Source organism: Puntigrus tetrazona, unplaced genomic scaffold (genome assembly GCF_018831695.1).
Source record: "Puntigrus tetrazona isolate hp1 unplaced genomic scaffold, ASM1883169v1 S000000497, whole genome shotgun sequence".
NCBI classification, from domain to species: Eukaryota; Metazoa; Chordata; class Actinopteri; order Cypriniformes; family Cyprinidae; genus Puntigrus; species Puntigrus tetrazona.
The window spans coordinates 87,303-107,462 of record NW_025048137.1 but is presented as its reverse complement, the minus strand read 5'-3'; the positions used below and the strand labels follow the sequence as shown (position 1 = coordinate 107,462).

The 20,160-nt window shown below is 40.7% G+C and overlaps 1 protein-coding gene across 1 annotated transcript; it reads right to left on the bottom strand.

Annotated features, from left to right (window-relative positions):
* Positions 1–1,660: 1,660 nt before the first annotated feature.
* On the bottom strand, positions 1,661–18,813 carry LOC122334184 (cysteinyl leukotriene receptor 1-like). Its single transcript, XM_043232044.1, has 2 exons — positions 18,683–18,813; positions 1,661–4,664 (listed from the first exon to the last, which is right to left on the bottom strand). The coding sequence occupies exon 2, from the start codon at positions 4,648–4,650 to the stop codon at positions 3,592–3,594; it is 1,059 nt and encodes a 352-aa protein (XP_043087979.1). The 5' UTR covers positions 4,651–4,664; positions 18,683–18,813; the 3' UTR covers positions 1,661–3,591.
* Positions 18,814–20,160: the final 1,347 nt, after the last annotated feature.

Below are 20,160 nucleotides of genomic sequence, written 5' to 3'. Positions count from 1 at the left end.
ATGTGTTGGCTAAGTTTAAAAGATGTATCTTTAATCTAGATTTAAACTGGCAGAGTGTGTCTGCTTCCCAAACAGAGTTAGGTAGATTGTTCAAGAGTTTAGGTGCTAGATAGGAAAATGATCTTTGTTTATCAACGTGCAGAACAACCACCCAATAAAGCATTACAATAATCTAACCTCGAGGTCATAAACGCATGAATTAATATTTCTGCATTAGAGGTTGAAAGCATAGGTCGTCATTTAGATATATTTTTAAGTTGGAAAAACGCAGTTTTACAGATGCTAGAAACATGGTTTGCGAAGGAAAGATTGCTGTCAAACAGCACACCTAGGTTCCTAACTGATGATGAAGAATTAACAGAGCAGCCATCAAGTGATAGACTGTGTTCTAGATTATTATATGTGGGGTTTTTAGGTCCAATTATTAGCACCTTCGTTTTTTCAGAATTTAACATTAAGAAGTTACTCATCATCCAGTTTTTTATATCGTCTATGCATTCTGTTAGATTCTCAATTTGGTGTGTATCACCAGGCTGCGCTGAAATATAGAGCTGAGTATCATCAGCATAGCAGTGAAAACTAACACCATGACTCCTGATAATATCTCCCAGAGGTAACATGTACAGGTTGAAAAGTAACGGTCCTAGCACTGAGCCTTGAGGAACTCCATATTTCACTTTTGAGCAATAAAATATACTAGAAAAGATACTAGAAAAGGTAGTATCCTCACTATCCAACTATTTTTAGAAAAAAATGGTATCTGCAAGAATTTCCAATCAGGGTTTAGATCGTACCATAGTACTGAGACTCTGCTCTCATTAGAGTTACTAATGACCTGCTTCTATCATCTGATTGTGGTTTCATCTTGTTATTAGTGCTATTAGATCGATACAATCGGTCACAACATTCTCTTGGATAGTTTTCTAGTCTATGTTGGCATTAGAGGAAGCACCCTAGGCATGGTTCAAATCATATCTATCTGACCGCTATCAGTTTGTAGCAGTAAATGAGGAGGTATCATATCACACAAAAGTGAAATATGGAGTTCCTCAAGGCTCAGTGCTAGGACCATTACTTTTCAACCTGTACATGTTACCTCTGGGAGATATTATGAGGAGACATGGTGTTAAATTACGACCTATGCTTTCAAACTCTAATGCAGAAATATTAATTCATGTGTTTATGACCTCGAGGTTAGATTATTGTAATGCTTTATTGGGTGGTTGTTCTGCACGCTTGATAAACAAACTTCAGCTAGTTCAAAACCCAGCAGCTAGAGTCCTTACTAGAACTAGGAAGTATGATCATATTAGCCCGGTTCTGTCAACACTGCACTGGCTCCCTATCAAACATCGGATAGATTTTAAAATCTTATTAATTACCTATAAAGCCCTGAATGGTTTAACTCCTCAATACTTGAGCGAGCTCTTATCACATTATAGTTCTGCAATGCAAAATTGACTGCGGACGCCAGATCCTCTTCCTATCTAGCACCTAAACTCTGGAACAAACTCCCTAATCTTCAGGAAGCAGACACACTCTGTCAGTTTAAATCTAGATTAAAAACATATTATGTTCAGCTGGTCCATGTCTCCTTTGTGCAGATATTACAGACATTGCAAACATGGAGGAATATGTACAAGGTTTGGTTGTGGATTTATTGATGCTGTGTTTCTTCAACTGTCATTATTATTTTCTTTTTATTATTATTACTGCAGAATTTTAATTACATACAAGCTTAGATAAACATGGTAGTATCTTTAACAATAAAAAAACGTAATAAAACTATGGGTTTGTGTACATCATAAAATGATATTATATACACCAGGAAAAAATAATATCTTTGAATAATCAATTCCCATAATCATAATGCATTAAACTTGCAGTTGTTTTTTGTTATAAGCCATGTTATGAAACGAAAGAAGACAACAACAGAGCTAGTTTTGCGTGTGGAGGAAGAATTTTGCACATAAAAGTAATAAATTGATAACATTAAAGAGATAATGATTTTGGTTTTATACTATACTGTATACTACAGTTCCAATTAATTAAGAAAGGGCAGATGTTTCTTTAAAAAGACCAAAAATTAGCAAATTTCATTAAAACTATAAAGGTAGATTACTTAAGCCTGTATATGTTTTAAAGTTAGTTTTTTGCAACATAGATCAGATGATAATGTAAACACGGCAGATCGCATTCATATTCAACAAGATTTGGCTGAAGAGTACATACTCTTTTAGCGCTTGTTAAGTAAGTACTTACTGAAATTAAGTACCTACTCATTGAGCATGTGGTTTCTTGCGCAGCCTAGGACTAGACTTAAGTCTAAAATGCCATGGGTAGAGTTTAGCTCCAAAACTAATTAACCACACCTGCCAGTTAATCAAGTTCCTAAAAAGCAGTTGTTATAACCTTTGCAAGAGAGGGCAGGTTTGAAGAGCTTTATTATATACTTTTTAGTAATTACTCACAACAATAGAATGAACAGTAAGTGAAGTTGCACATACAGAATTATGCAATAAAACTGTATTTGATTATAACCCCTCTCAACATTGTTTTGTCCAATGCATAGAGGCATAAAGCATGTAAAGGCACTCACTGTGCAATTTACAGAGTGATTTGAAGAGGATTTCAGTCCTGTGTACAAGGAAGAGGTTTTCAAGATACAGTATTTACAATAAGTTACATTATGCATTTACATTGATATTTCCCAAAATGCTGCTATAAGAATATATGTCACAATAAATACAAAAAAGTATGCACAATGCAGTCTGTTTCTATGATGTTTTTTTATTTGTTTGTGTGTGTGTCCTCATATATTTAAAAAAAAAAAAAAAAAAGAAGAAGAAGAAAATAAATACTTGCAAAAACGTTAACTAGTGAGGAGTTTGGTTATCAGTAATAAAAAATGTGTTTTGAAAAATTTATTTTCCAAGTGTACGTTTTTAATGGAAAGTTTAATTTTTTTTAATGTGTGCATGTAAATATATATTTGAAATATATATTTTTTTGTTTGTATGAAAGCTGTTACTGGGGCGGTACCTTTTCAAAAAGGGACATGTTTGTACCTAAAGGGTCCTTTTTGGTACCTTAAAGGTACATATCAGTACATAAAGTGTACAAATACTAATATATAGCCCCCACTTCTCTCTCAGAATTAAATATGATTTTTAAGATGCATGTGAAGACAAATAAAATAAATAACTAATAGTACAACTGCAAATGCAAATTAAGTGTACAAGCCTAATTTGGCAGATCCTATAAAAGACGCTCATGTAAGGGTTATTACAGTTTTGTATTTAGAAATTCCTTATTGTAATAACTGTAGATATTTGAACCTAATAGGTACGAAAGTGTACATTTTGAAAAGGTACCGCCCCAGTCACAGCTTTTGTACCTTTATTTCTGAGAGTGTAATAATGCATAAGATCTATAGTGCCATTTTACAGTCTTAATACTTAAATGTAGTACATAATAACCTCTTCTTCTCTTTCTTCTTAAAGCTACTTAATAATCTTCTAATCTATGACCTTTTTTTAGCCTCAAGAAATCTGCTTCTGCATTTACAGAAAATCAGCAATTAAATTGGATCTACCCAAGTTTGTTTGAACCGTTACAACTTTGCAGTTCACTTTCCTCCACAGGCGGGGAGCTTTGGACAGCATGACGACCTTTGTGAGTTCCAATGACGTTTCCAGAAGCCCTTCGAAAGGTGGATAGTCGGTGTCGAAAATTCTCTCCAGAGAAGAAGTAGAGCATTGGGTCAAAGCATGAGTTAGCAGCAGCTAGGCAGAGGGTGATGACCACAGATTTTTGCATATAAATAATGTCCTTACAGTTAGTGGTTTTGCGGTTTTTAAAATGGAGATGCATTGTGCGTTGTATATGATAGGGCATAAAACTAACCAAGAAAGCCAGCATGACCACAACAATCATCCGAATGGCCTTGTTACGTGTGTAACGCTGTTTGTTCGCACCGTTTGTGTTTTTAAGTAGAGTGCGCAAGATGCCAGCGTAGCACAGCAAGATGACCAGGAAAGGAATAATAAAACCCACTACCAGGGAAAAGTAATTCAGCATAATCAGCTTATCCAGGCTCTTGGTCGTTTCTGGTGGTTCAAAACACTTGGTTTTGTTAGACTTTTCATCAGTATGCTGACCAGAGAGGAGGAAAGGTGAACTGGTGGTGCAGATGAAGATCCAAATGCCCATACAAACTATCCATGCCTTCTTCTCAGTGGCTAACCTCAGGTTCTGTACAGGGAACACAATAGCTAGAAAGCGAGTAAAACTCATGGCCATCATGAAGAAGACACTGCAGTAGAGATTGACGTACAGTGCGTAGGAGCTTAAGCGGCAGAGAAAGTCCCCTAGGTTCCAATGACCCTTGTTGACGTAGTAAAGCACCCGTAGTGGCAGAGTGCTGACACACAGCAGGTCTGATACGGCTAAGTTCAGCATGTAGATGTGGAAGGCTGATTTCTGACGGTAGGTGCGAAGAAGCACGTACAATGCAAAGCCATTGCCCATCAGCCCTAAAACAGTAATGATAGAATATACTGTTGAATAGACTTGGTTGCGGAAGTCATCTATTGAGGGGCATACTTGGGAATCATTATCCATTGAAGGTGTTATGTTGAATGGACCCATGCTTGCATTGGTTTCTGAAATATAACAAAAGAGAAAGAAATATAAATATTAAATTCCTATAAGATAATAACACTCTTTTTCTAGCTATTGCAAATCTGTACTGCATTTCCAAAGAACAAAATATTGCTATATAAATAAACCAGAAAAAAAGCAATTGTTGTATAAAAAGGTGTATAAAAAACCTTTACAGCAGCGGATCATGTCTCTCCACTAAATTGATGTCATACTTATCTTTTATGAAACATGTTATCTAAGTCTCTTACATGATTACACACAGGGCAGACGCAAACTGACCCCACTTCACTCTCACAATTAAATATGATTTTTAAGATGCATGTGAAGACAAATAAAATAAGTAACCAATAGTACTGCTGCAAATGCAAATTAGGTGTACAAGCCTTGCTCCAATAAAAAACGCTCCTGTCAGGGTTATTACAGTTTTGTATTTAGAAATTCCTTTTTATTGTAATAGGCCTATTGCTTTAAATTTTTCCCTATGAAATTCATTTTCGTTTTTAATAATTTAATTAATAATTTGTTTGATTTCAGTCAATTTTAATTTGTGAACAGATTTCTAGCATATAGTTTTTACACCATTTAGTTTACATTTTAATTGTAGTATTAGTAGTCTAATTAAAGTTTAGCAGAATTAAAATAACACAGAGTGCAGACCAAAAACATTGATGCAAACCTCTGACTGCACAAAATTAATGCCTATTGAGATTGATTACAAAAAGATTATTTATTTTTGATTAATATTTAATCAACCTACCCAAACCTAAACTACTTGCATTTAGCAAATAAAAAAGTATATAAAACACAATTGACCGAAATATGCAGGACAATATTTTCGTAAAAAAATAGCATTTAAAAATATTTTCATAGTTGCTAATCCCACTCCTACCTCTAAACTTATCTCTGTACAGTATAAGAAAAACATGATAGGCAGATAAATGCAATTACGTTTATTTATTTATTGTCAATTTATAGTAAACCAAATTGCGATGTTTTGCAGTCACAGTCCTCTCTGGCGGAATACACAAGGTTTGTGTAAGCTAAAATCAGCTAATTCCAGTTTAAACCAGTCTAGGCTGGTTTTAGCTGTTTTTTTAAGCAGCTCTCTGTGAACTTGTGAAGATATGCATGCAACATTTGAATACACCTAATCAGAAACATGGCACGTCACACAGTCTGTGACAAATACAGGCATGAGCCAATGAGCGTTCAATTATTCTGATATAATAATTCTAACATTTAAATTTAAATTTATAACCAGTGCATCAGTCACAAAGTGTGGGCTTTACTGGGTACTGGTCTTGCTATTCAGTATGGAGATGAAGATTGCCGGATAAAGGCTTGGATTTATCTATTCCTCACAGTCGTATGAATTCAGAAGATTTGGATTTACAGCACACTAATAAAATTGTTTTATTAAATGTTTATTGTAATCATGTTGCATTTTTAGTGTATTTTATAGTACTTTTGTCAGTCACAGTATGTCAGAGAAAATGCCTTTTGTGGCCCATGGCAATGACAAGTAAAGGTTAAACTATTGCAGAAATGTTATTTATTAAAGGGTTTAAATTGAAGTCTTGTTTAACATTAAAAGACTTTTGTTTGGGAACAAGATGACAGCAGAAAGGACACAGAACAACATTCATCGTTATAATTTCATATTAAGTAAACCACATTCAAACACATTATACAATATTATTGATTTAATTTAACTATTTTTCATTTTATAAATAAAAATGGCTATTAGGTATCAAAGTTGTGCAGAATTGAAGGAAAAAACCTCAAAGTCAGTGCCAGAAGGATGCTGAACAGGTAAAGCCAGTGGTGTAGTGCTTTGAGAAGTGAGTATATTGCTTCTTCCACTGGGAAAATAGCAACTAAACTTGCCGCCTTGACCTGCACATGCTGCTATACCAGGGGTATGCAATAGGTTTTGGATCAAACTTTTTCACTCGCTAGGCAGGCTAGGCTGTATATAAAGGGCAGTACATTACATTTTATTAATAATTTCCAGTTAATATAATAATACACTATGAATGAATTGAAAGCCTCAATAAAAATGACCCTTCCGCTGCAGAAGAAAAGAAAGCAAATGTAAGTAAATCTCACTAAGTAGGTGGTAGACTTTGAAAGTAAATCACCAGTAGGTGGCAGTAATTGTCTTAATAAGTGAGTCATTGAGTTATTTATTCAAACAATTTGATCAGACGCCTAATTCATTCAAGAAACAACTCTTTTGAACACAATGAGATTGTCAAAATTGCAATCTATTGGTTTTCAAGTGGAACAAGGGCTTCATATTCATGTGTTATAAATACTACCTTTTTACAGCAGTATCTTTGTGCATTTGTTTTGCTTTCTCAACAAATTCTTACATACATAGACCGTCTGTGTAAGCTTGACCTGGCGCGGCGTGTTAGGCTACTGTAACTAGATTTTTGTAGAGCTCTTTGAACAGATTTGTTTACTGGATCATTGACTGAAACATTCACAAGAAATCACCAGTTTAAAGAATAATTCATTATTATTTTACCTCTCTGCATGCTTCCCTGACATGATCTTGCACATGAACAGACAGAATCTGGGTCTGTCTGCATTCCTCTCGGGAGCAGGTGCAGGCGAAGCCAGCACCATGGTCCTTGCTGTATTTGCTGGATATTTGCTTTTATTCACATGCGACTGGATTAGCATAATTTTAGTAGGACACAGGACATGAACAGGACATGAATGTTGTGCATCAGAAGGGATTTTTGTATATTTAGTTATATGCAAAGCCAATTGATAAATAAGTGGGTATATGGTATATACCTGCGTATACCCCTCCACTATATCACTAGGTAAAACATGCCGCATCAACCCCTGAGTATTGATCATTCACATCTGCACCTATTTACCTACTCAGCACCACCACTACTTAAGCACACACCACAATGCACCCAGCGTCCGAGCTCGTACTTTCTAAGTCGAATCTTCCCCTAGCTCCTGTGAATTGGCTTCTGGAATACTTACCTTTTGCCTATCTGTTACGTTACCTCCTGTTCCCCATTGTCTCATGAGATCCCGTCCTCGTATTCTGTGGTTGTGCTGTGTGTCTCCTGGATCGCCCTTGTCTCCTGGTGTTATTTGTTCCCTGGAAATAAAACCAACACCGAATACACAATAAGCACCAATGATTGAGTTCCCTTTCAAGAACTTGTCGATCACCTCCAGGGAGCTCTTCGACGTCCACCACCACCACCCACAGCACCAGTCACTCCTCCCACTTCTTCACTGGTGATTACTTCCAGTCCCATGGCCCATCCATCGCCATACTCTGACTCAGTGGAGGAGTGCATTCCTTCTACATTGCTCCCTTGTGTTTGAGATGCAACCTCTGTTATACCGTACTGATCAATCTAAGATTGCTTTCATTATCTCATTGCTTTCAGGATCCCCCATGTGATGGGCCGAAATGCTGTGGGGTCAAGGTGGTTCTACCACCAGCTCCATAAACTCGTTTATGACTCACTTCAGAGAAGTATTTGGTTGCGCTGACGGAGAGGTAACAGCAGGTGAACAATTGTATCATCTCACACAAGGTATGAAGAATATTCAAGAATACACTCTTACTGTCATTACTGATGACTTTTCATCTGGGTCTGGAGCCCAGACTTCATCTACAACTCGCAGCTCTGGATGAATATTGCGGCTTGGAGCGATTCATACAATGCACCATCAGATGCGCTTCCAGAATGCAATCATCCTATAATGAACCTATCCAGATTGACTATGGGAGAATGTCTCCAATTGAGCGGCAGAGGAGAATGACCCAGGGGTTCTGCAGATATTGTGGTACAGCTGGGCATTACATTCTTGTATGCCTCCCATTGTTCTCCACGTCCAGTGGTGAGTGTGATCAAAAGATGCAACCTCTTACTACTTGTATAATGCTTACTGCCTTTGATGTTTCCGTTCCAGTCACGGCTCTCCTCGATTCCGGGTCAGCAGGAAATTTCATCTCGGGAACCCTCTGCTGGATAGATGCAATGTGTGTCATCAAGTTGGACCACTGCTGCTAAACATAGGACATCTTGACACAGAACAGATCAACTTGCTGATTCTGGAGGGCTCCATCATACTAAGATGACTGTGGTTGATATAGCACAATCCCATCTTCTCTTGGAAAATTGGGGAGGTCCTAAATTGAGGTAACGGTTGTCATTCTGAGTGTTTCCCCAATCTCCTTTTACCAATTCCCGGCGACTGTAGATAAATGCCACTTCCATCAAAAGTCCTTTGGAGAAACAATCTTTAGAAATTTCTGAATGCTATTCCACCTTTAAGAACGTCTTTTGTCCCAAGAGAGCGGCACAGTTACCACCACATCGGCCATAGGACTGTGCAATCAATCTCATTCTGGGTGAGCCAGTGCCCCGTGGTAGAATTTATCCTCTGTCACTTCCAGAATGTACGATCATGGAGGAGTTTATATAGGAGGCCTTAGAACAAGGATATATTTGTTCCTCAACTTCGCCTGCTGCTTCCAGTTTCTTTTTTGTGGCCAAGAAGGATGGAGGACTACGACCTTGCATAGATTACCGATCTCTAAACCAAATAACAGTGGAGTTCCGTTATTTGTTACCTCTAGTACCCACAGCCCTGGAACACCTTAAGGGGGCCACTATCTTTACCAAGCTAGATCTTCGTAGTGCATATAATTTAATCAGGATTAGATAAGGAGATGAGTAGAAAATAGCCTTTGTTACTCCTACCGGACATTATGAATATCTTGTTATGCCATATGGCCTCAACGCACCAGGCCTCGCTATTCTCCAAGATTTCATGCATGACAACTGTGCTACAAAGACTCCACGAACATCAGCTTTTCCTCAAGGCAGAAAAGTGAAGTTTTCACCTACCCTCAGTACAATTCCTAAGTTACATCATCAACTCCGAAGGGGTAAAGATGGATGAGGGAAAGGTAGGCCTCCTGGCCAGAACCCACCTCATTAAAAGAGCTCCAAATATTTCTCGGATTTGCAAACTTCTATCAGCGCTTCATAAATAATTACAGTCTCATCACCATCCCTTTTGAAAAGCAAACCCAAATCCCTGCCCTGGACTCCAGCATCAACTCAAGTATTTTTCACACTGAAAGAGGCATTCTCGTTCACCCTGACCCCAAACTCCCTTTTGTGGTAAAGGTGGATGCATCCACCACAGGCATAGGAGCCGTCCTGTTACAGCAGCAGGGGAACCCAGCTCTGAGCCAATTGCTGCAAATCATCGGGCTGTCCTCTAGGAAAACAGTTTGTACCCCGGTTACAATGCACTTAACTTATCCACTCCACACACTCATCCTTGGGCACTGACCACCCAGGGGCCAACAAAACTCTCTCACTGTTACAAGATCGCAGGCATAAGGATCAGGCAGACCAGAGAAGAGCTGACACACCTTCGTTCCAGCCAGGTCAAAAGGTGTGGCTCTCAACCAGGGACATTCGCCTGTGCCTGCCCTGTAAGAAACTTAGTCCCAGGTTTGTTGGCCCCCATCTTGGAACAGGTTAACCCAGTAACATATAAGCTCCAGCTACCTCTTAGTATCGCATTCACCCCACTTTCCATGTCTCCTTGCTCAAACCCTATGTTAAACCTGTGTCTATTCCCACAGAACGTGGCCCAGACAAAAAAACTCACATACTGAGCTAAGACAGTGTCTTAGCCACATAAAGTGCAAAGTGTGCAGACTTGATCCAACACTACTTAGTGAGTTTAACTCAGAACATACAGATCATCTGGCACCCAGAGGAAGAGGGAGGCCACTGCAATGTCGAGGTGTTCGGCTTTCAGTAGCGGGCCGTGGATGGGGAGGGGGGGAGTGGTAATGTTACGGGTCTGCCAGGTTCTGTCTCCACCCAGTCCCAGTGATCCGCCTCCCCTGAGTATTGATCATTCACACCTGCACCTAATTACCCACTCAGCACCACCACTACTTAAGCACACACCACAATGCACCCAACGGCGGAGCTCATACTGTGGACTCTTGCCCTAGCGCCTGCAAATTGACTTCCTGGTATACTTACCTTTTGCCTACCTGTTGTGTTACCTCCTGTTCCCCGTTGTCTCCTGAGATCGTGTTCTCATATTCTGTGGTTGCAGGGTGTGTCTCATGGATCCCCCTCATCTTCTGGTGTTATTTGTTCCATGGAAAAGATAAGGACTGTGATTTACATTGCATTACTTTCGCTTCTTTATATCTGCCATCGTCATACTGATCGTCATACTCTCAGCATAGTTCTCTGTATGCTCATCTATGTAAATAATCAAGTTGAATCAATATAATCAAGTTCGCTGATGACATGACCGTGGTGGGTCTCATCAGCAAGAACGACGAGTCAGCATACAGAGATGAGGTGCAGCAGCTCACAACTTGGTGTAGAGCCAACAATCTATCTCTGAATGTCGACAAGACAAAGGAGATGATTGTTGACTTCAAGCAAGCAAAGAGCGACCATTCTCCGCTGTCCATCGACGGGTCCAAGGTGGAGACCGTCAAGAGCACCAAATTCCTTGGTGTTCATCTGGCAGATAACTTCACCTGGTCACTCAACACCAGCTCCATCACCAAGAAAGCCACTTTGCTTACAGTGCTTTGATGCAACCTGTGTTGTTAAAAGCGCTATATAAATAAAAATGATTGATTGATTGAAAGCCCAGCAGCGCCTCTACTTCTTGAGAGTGTCCCGTGCAGCTGCATTACTGCCTGGTTTGAGAATTACACCGTATCGGATCGCAAGACCCTCCAAAAGATAGTGAGGACAGCTGAAAAGATCATTGCCGTCTCTCTGCCCTCTATCATGGACATCTACTCCACATGCTGCATCCGCAAAGCCCACAATATAGTACAGGACCCCACACACCCCTCACACACATTATTCACCCTGCTGCCATCTGGAAAGAGGTACCGGAGCATTCGGGCCCTCACAACCAGACTGCTGAACAGTTTCTTCCCACAAGCCATCAGACTCCTCAATAACCACACCTGAATGGACTTCCTGTTCCATAAGCATTCTTGCAGTCATATTTATTGTTGTGCACTTCATATTTATTGTTGTTTGTATTTTGTGTTCTTGCACTTATTATGTCTTTGCACTGTTTGCACTAGTTTGCACACTGGGTTTGCACTCTACTCCCCTGCTGTTTGCACTAGTCTGCACACTTTGCACTTTATGTGGCTAAGGCGCTGTCTTAGCTCAACATGTGAGTTCTTTTGTATTGTGTTGTAAGTGTGACTCCATGTAGCACCAGGTCCTGGAGAAACATTGTCTCATTTCACTATGTACTGCACAGCTATATGTAGTTGAAACGACAATAAAAAAGCCATTTGACTTGACTAAAACCTGTGAACGTTTTACCTAGAACCTGTGTGAGTCTGGTTCCGTACAGCAGCAGTAGAGTTGGACTTGAGGAATGCAGCTGGGAAGCATTTTAAACAAGGTTGTTTTATTTGTTTAAATGAGTAAGCCAACAGTTTTTTGAATGTTGCTAGTTGTCCATGTTTTAGTGTTAAGTGTGATAACATTCTCTTTTTTCTTTTTAAGCTTATTTAAAATATATTATTTTTAATTTTTTTTATTGTCTTGAGTAGTAGAAAATTTTTACCATACTGTTTATGGTTTGGTGAATTGTGTGTTTGTATACATATATAATATTTATTTATTTTATTTATTTATTGTATTTTTATCATTTTGTATTGTAGTTACAAATTATTTTTCTTGAAAAAACTGCACATTTAATTTGTTTGGATGTATTGTCATTTTGTTATCTATTAGATGTATATATTTAGGCATTTGTCTATTTGATGACTAGTTTATATTGGGGCTATGGTTAGACATCTTAAATTTTCACAGACAACCCAAATTCAATCTTGTTTTAGTCTATATCCATATTCACCGTCTAATAGACTTATCCATGTAGTTGTTCAATAGTGGTCTAACTGATGTGTAGTCTATTCTTGGATGTCTATGATTAGACGTCTGTTTAATTTTCACTAATAGCCCAAATTTTGCCTTGTTTTAGTCGGCTGTGTTTTAATGACTAATAGATATCTTTTAGACGCAAAATTGCTTGCTGGGCAGTTGCTTTTATGGTGTGTACATTCTGTTGAAATTGTTATTTCAAAAACAATTTTAGTGTTTGGGTAGTATTTGTGTAACCCTGCTCCTGGAACAGCCCAGACAGAGTTCTGTTGTTTGCTCTTTTGCCTCTTCTAAACTCATGGTTTATAAAGTCGCTTGAGTTTTTAAACACATATAAATAATAAAACATTTAACCTATTATCTATTAAATTTTGCTATTAATCTTCTGAGAACAAGTATGAACCATAGGCTTAGTCACAGATCATATCGACTTCTCACGGATCATATAGTCTCTCTTCACTAAAATGTCATGGTTCCTAAACATTAATAACAATTAATGCAAATACATTAACACAAAAACAAAAACACAGATACTTACAAGACCAAGTAGAAATGTCCTTTAAAGTAAATTGTTTGCCTACTGCTCTTCTGCTAATAATTTTTTCTCTCTAGTGTAAAAACAAAATAAAAAAATCAGTAGTGATCTCCACTAACTTTCACGTCTTGTGTTGCCTCATGTCGTAGGGCTACTATTTTTATGTAGCGGTTGGGGATTGTAATTGCATTTTTATTTATAAAATTGTTGCATTTTTATCTAAAAAAGATAGTTGAATAATATCAATATTATTGTCTAATGTGTATAAATGTTGCATTTAACAGCTTGTGGGATGCATGAAATCATATTAGCAAATTAAAGTAATTTATGTTTGAAACATACATTATTTTTGACATAATAAATAATGCTATATTTCATAATTGTCACGGTTGCGCTTTCGCGGGATGAAGCTCACGAGACGTAAAGTAAACGTAAATGGATTTAATCTTGAAATGGTTAAATAAAGATACAAAAAGGCAGGCAGGTAGAACAGGCAGGCAGGTAGACACAGGTACGGACATCGGGTAGGGACCTTGACGCTCGGACCAACAGAACTCAAAACACAGGACTTAAATACACAGGGTAATTGACGAGACACAGCTGATGACAATAACATAATTAACACAGAGGGAAGGCAGGGCACAGGGAGCACATGGCACGAAACGAAAACATAAACACAGAGTCCGGGGAACGTGACATTACCCCCCCCTCCCGGAAGGTGCGTCCTCGCACCTAAAGGGTAACAAACAAAAACCAAAATGACTAAGATTTGGGGATACCGGGTCTTGGGAGGAGGTTGTGGTGGAGGACGGATCCCCAGGAGTGGGCAGGCAGAAGGCAGAAGGGTCCAAGGAGGTGTAGACGGAGGGAGGAGCCAGGGAGGAGACAGGAGGAGTCCGGAGCAGGAGGAGATCCAGAGCCCAGCTATGGTGGTCCACGGTGGGGCCGGACGGAGGGAGGAGCCAGGAAGGAGACAGGAGGAGTCCGGAGCAGGAGGAGATCCAGAGCCCAGCTATGGTGGTCCAAGGTGGAGCCGACGGAGGGAGGAGCCATGGAGGAGGAGCAGCCATCGACTCCATGGGGCCGACCGGACGGTGGCGGAGCAGGTGGAGGAGGAGACCGAGGTGGAGACGAAGAGCCGAAGAGCCAGGGTGACGCCGAGGCGCTGGAGGTCAAGGCGACGCCGCAGGCTTCGGCGACTGACACGAGAGACGGGGACGGGAAGGACGCGCGGAGCCAGAGCGACTGAGGACTGAGGTGAAGCCGGAGGGAAGGAGGAGCCTGACAGAGCCGGTGGGATGGAGGGACGAGGCAAAGCCGGAGGAGAGGAATCCAGAGGCGACGGATGGTCGACGACAGACCAAGGCGGAGCCGGAGGGACGATGGAGCCTGGTGGAGCTGGTGGACTGACGGACCACGGTGTAGAGGAGGGAGCTAGGAGCCCAGGGGGAGCCGACGGGTCTACGGGCCGAGGAGGAGTCTGGGTCTCGGAGGCAGGACGGTGAGGCGAGGGATCCTCCAACCTCGATGGCGATGGAGACCGGCAGACCCGTGGCGAGCTCCAGATGGTTTGCTGAGGATGAGCGCGGGGGCTGCTGGGATCCATCGATATGGTATGGCAAGGGTGGAGAGGGTGGGAGAACTTGAGGCGGCACTGGAGGAGCGCACGTGGCGCGGGCACTGGAGGAGCGCACGTGGCGCCGGCACTGGAGGAGCGCACGTGGCGCCCGGCACTGGAGGGAGCGCACGTGGCGCCGGCACTGGAGGAGCGCACGTGGCGCCGGCACTGGAGGAGCGCGCACGCGTGGCGCGGGCACAGGAACGAGGACAGAAGCGCGCGCGCGGCGGGCACAGGAACAGGACAGCTGGGCGGAACCAGCGAGCTAACGGGACGGCTGGGCGGAACCAGCGGGCTAACGGGACGCGGCTGGGCGGAACCAGCGGGCTAACGGGACGGCTGGGCGGAACCAGCGGGCTAACGGGACGGCTGGGCGGAACCAGCGGGCTAACGGGACGGCTGGGCGGAACCAGCGGCTAACGGGACGGCTGGGCGGAACCAGCGGGCTTACTGGGTAGCTGAACGGGAACAGGAACTCAGGATACAGGGAGGTGCCCAGTCTAAGTCCAAGTCCAAGTCTACATCATCCAGCTCCTTTGCAGATCCAGCAGCCCCAGGTGGATGATCAGCTCATCCTCAGCCAATGTGTAGTGGGCGGAGCTCCACTCCGCGCTCCTCGCAGTCGGCTGTTTCCACCGCGGGAGCTCCGTTGCTGGCTCGCGCACCTGGTCTGGACGTATACGGCTCGGGTCCTGTTACGCTCCACGGCTCTGTCGCTCTCTCTGGCGATGGGTCCGTGGTCGCGCTCGACTCCACCCCCGTGTCAGCGGTGGGCTCAGGCTGGGGCTCGACCATGCGGTGAAGGGCTGAGCTAGGCTCTGGATCTGGAGTGGGGCTGGTGTCGTTGTCCTCAGGCGCAACCATCATGGTTGATTTGCAGGACACCAGCACCCACTCGGCGTGATGCGGCGAGGCTCTCTCGAGGACCGCCCGGACTGCTGCGCTTGGCTGGAGGTGTTAAGTCCGCGGAAATAGATTTCGAGCAGAGAGCAGTCCGGGTAGCGGGAGTCGTTGGCCAGTTCGAGGAATAGTTCTGTATAGTCCTCGAGAGAGCAATCCCCCTGCTCCAGCAGGCGGATGAGAAGTTTTGGGTCTTTGAACTGGGCAAACATGGCAAAAAAACAAAAAAAATAAGGGGGAAAATACGCCGCTATTTACACTTTGTTGGTCCGAGCGTTCTGTCACGGTTGCGCTTTCGCGGGATGAAGCTCACGAGACGTAAAGTAAACGTAAATGGATTTAATCTTGAAATGGTTAAATAAAGACACAAAAAGGCAGGCAGGTAGAACAGGCAGGCAGGTAGACACAGGTACGGACATCGGGTAGGGACCTTGACGCTCGGACCAACAGAACTCAAAACACAGGACTTAAATACACAGGGTAATTGACGAGACACAGCTGATGACAATAACATAATTAACACAGAGGGAAGGCAGGGCACAGGGAGCACATGGCACGAAACGAAAACATAAACACAGAGTCCAGAGATGTGACAATAATGCTGTAGAATAACTAAAAAATAAAAAATGAAATAATGCTATTGAAATGTTTCAAAAGTTCAGATGCATTTGATAAGAAGCTGCTTGTAAATTACATGTAAACAGCTTTAAGGCTAGTTTGGCTATATGCTCATCACTGGTCCGATACAGGTCTATAGCCAAACCTTGAAAACTAGACCACAGTTTGCCTCGATTTCACTGGGTGGGCTAAAAGAATTTAGAGCTAAAACATGTTTACAGATATTATTGACAATGTGAACATGATGGGATATTAGACATCTCAAGTGCTGTCTGGCCAAAAACTACAGTTTTGACTCTCAGTGGGCTACAAATAGCCAATCTGACTACAAACTAAATCTAGGCTACGCACAGGCTACATGAAGAACATATCAAAGAAATTAAACAAAACACCTTGTTAATGCTGTTGATTTTGTTTACGTGAGGGAATATCATACATCTGAGAAAAAATACATAACCGAATTGAAGATTATTTGGGCTAGAAGTGGGTTACACTCCATTACGTCTTCATTCTCCCATCTCTTAACTGCCGCTTTATTTAATAATTAAATAATTGCATAGCATTATAATTAAATATGATAGAGGCTAAATATCTAGGCCAAATGGCTAAAACAAAAAAAATATGGTTTTGAATTTAGCCAGTAGGCCTATTTAATAGACTTCATGACTTTTATGAATGGACTTGTCTTGAGGCTGTTTTGTAGGTATAGCCTACTGATGCCGCTCAGGTGGAGGGGATTCATTACTATAAAGAAAAGTTAATTTAGATTTAGAACAGTTAATGGGTGATAGCTTGTTGATATGAGTGCAATAATAAAAAAAAATGCCTGTTTGAAGAAAAGACGTTACTACACAGAAGAGACTATATATCCAGAGGCAGAACAAACGTAGTAGTAAAAGTAAAGTAAAAGCTCACTTAACATCATTCCTTTTGCACTTTTTTTTCCTTTTTATTTGGTGTTGTGTCACCCGATCGCCCTAATGGAGAAACTGCCAAAAACTGGTCAAAATTTATTGTTTTCTGTGTGTTCTAAGTATTTTCTGAATTATGGAGTGACTAAATGAGGTACCCAAAATACCCTTCTAAAAACGTTTGGCTAATATGTAAAAACAAATTAACAGGAATTTTGAAACTAACTTTATCCAGTGTATGCAAATTAGCTCATATTTAATTAAATAATGCATCATCTGCATTTGGAAACTTGTAATACAAAAAAATGTTTGCAATTATCAATGTAAACAATCAACTGGTACGTAAGGTGATAACTATAGTTCATTTATTTTACCCTATTCATCTGCAGTGTCTTGCCTTAAAAAGGGAGTCATTTCTGTATTTTCTGCTTGAGGGCGCACTCCAGCTTTAAGTATGAATGAAACACACGTTACATGAGAATGTTTGCAGTTGCAGCTCACATTTCCCTATTTTGGCTAAAATAAACACATTTTCTACAGATAAGCACATGTATATTAAGCCCTAAGGCATTAATGAGAAGTGTAAAATAATGTTGTTGTTTTTGTATTGTAGCTCAAAATAATTTTTTTTACTGCCTTTACTACTTTTATTATTAATGCATGTGACTGGTTTACATGCAACAATGTAAACCTTGTACTGATAACTACTGATAAATATGCATCATGTTAGGTCTATTAGCTTGTTAAGGTTAAAACAGTGTGTTTGTGAGTCATATAAAATGTGCAGAGTTGGGACTCTATTGAATCCATCTTTAATGACATATTAAAATATATAATAACTAATCATTTAATTGGCATTAATAACAAATATTGCAAATAAATATAATTACCAGAAGGCAATTATTGATCCGCAATTACTTTCTAAAAGCATCATCAAGTGATAAGGGACGCTCATCAGTTGGCTAGCTGGGAAGCGCTTTAGTTTGGTAGTCTTTAAAGAAAGTGTTACAGCAGAAAACGTTCCCTAAGACAATAAAGTCAATCAGGTCCCGTTTTAGAACAACAGTTTTTGCAATGTTGTTTATTAAATTAACCTAACTGCTTTAAATATTTTATTATTCTTACATTATTCGTTTTCCCTGGCGTTATTGGGATACTCCACCCAAAATGCAGTTCAGGTCATGCGCATTTCTTTTGCGAAAAAAAAAATACAGATTCTGAAGAGCGTTTGGGAACCAGGCAACATGGAGCTCACTGGAGCATATAAGCAAGCAATGAACGTAATTCACTTAATTCGGACCAGACGCAGTTCGTCACACAATTCAGCTCGCGCAGAATGTAGAGTCAGCTCTATCATTATTACAAACGCAGGACAAATACAAACTTTATCGCATCGAATTCAAATAATCATTTTAAAACCACATCTCATGCTATTGACTGGTGATAAATGAGCAGTATAAATAAAACGTGATCTAACCGTTATCTGTCCGTTTTCGGCCGAGCAGTCCCGTCACAGCAAAATGAAACGTTTCTTCTTTCACATATAGATTTTCTTTGAGTTGAAGCGCGCAAGAAGCCTGTGACAACGCGCGCACGAGCAGCGCCTCCTTCTGCAAAACCGAAAGACTGGAAGCACATTAACAGGCTTAATGAACAACTAAAGTTAACTGATCATTGAAAGCACACAGCTTATGAGCATTACAGCTCACAGAGAAAAGCCGAACAAGACCCATCTTTACGTCGTATATTTACTTTCAGAACGTTTTAAGGCTGTTCTTTCCCCCATATTTAATTTTGTAGCCATATTTATTTAATGTATTTGATTATTTGATCTTTATGGAAATAGCATTACTATAAATGCATTTATAACACAGCATTATAAAAAAAAATATATTATTCATATTAAAGCATGCTCCAATTCACTGTGAAAACATTTCCTCTCTAAAATGCTTTTTATGCTTTTATGATGCCAGACATACAGTATGACATCTTACTCACAACAGCAGTTTAACTGTGTAGCATAATTAAACTCATTGGCTTTGAGATAAGGGTCATTGTCCTGTTAAAAGGTGAACCTTTGACCCTCTCTGAGGTCCTGAGCTTTGGGTGTAAATAAATCCTTTAGACTCAGAATGAAACAGTAGCAGCAGATTTTAATACCACAAACCTCAGTGTAATTCCAGAGGAAGACCGGATCTTAAACCTGCAAATAACGCATCTGCAGGCAGAGCAGTGGGTGTGGAAAAAGCTTTGTCTGTCAGGGGCGTATTTAGTGAACTAGGGGCCCCAGGCAAATTTAGGAATGAGGCCCTATACATTTGCACATATTTACTTAGATCAACCATGAGGTTCCTTTTGTGTTGTGATGATTACTGCTGCACAGTGTGGTGCCCCATAGTTGTATCCAGTGTTTTTACGTTTTCATGTACATGTTATATTGGGATTCTTTAGATTTACATTTATTCCTTTAGCTACAAGCAGTAAGCACATTCACCTCAGACATGCAGAGGTTGTTGTGGTAAAAAAAATGTTGGAAACAGAAACTGCACATTTCAGATGTCCCTTGGATTTTAGGGGCCCAAGTCAGTTGCCTACCTTTGCCTACCTTTGCCTAATGGGTAAGTCTGCCCTTGCTGTCTGTCAGGGCTTGTGTTAGGAATGGATAGAGGCACGCCCAGTTCTCCAGACTGCAGCTACCCGTCTCTGTATTTGTGGTTCTGAACATTACTGGAAGCACACATTAAAACCTGCAACAAGCGCTAGACATATTTAGTCCGATTCTTCAAGTCAAGTCAAGTGGCTTTTTATTGTCATTTCAACTACATATAGCTGTGCAGTACATAGTGAAATGAGATAACATTTCTCTTGGACCTGGTGCTACATAAAGCACAATACAAAAAAACTCACATACTGAGCTACACTACAGTGTCTTAGCCACATAAAGTGCAAAGTGTG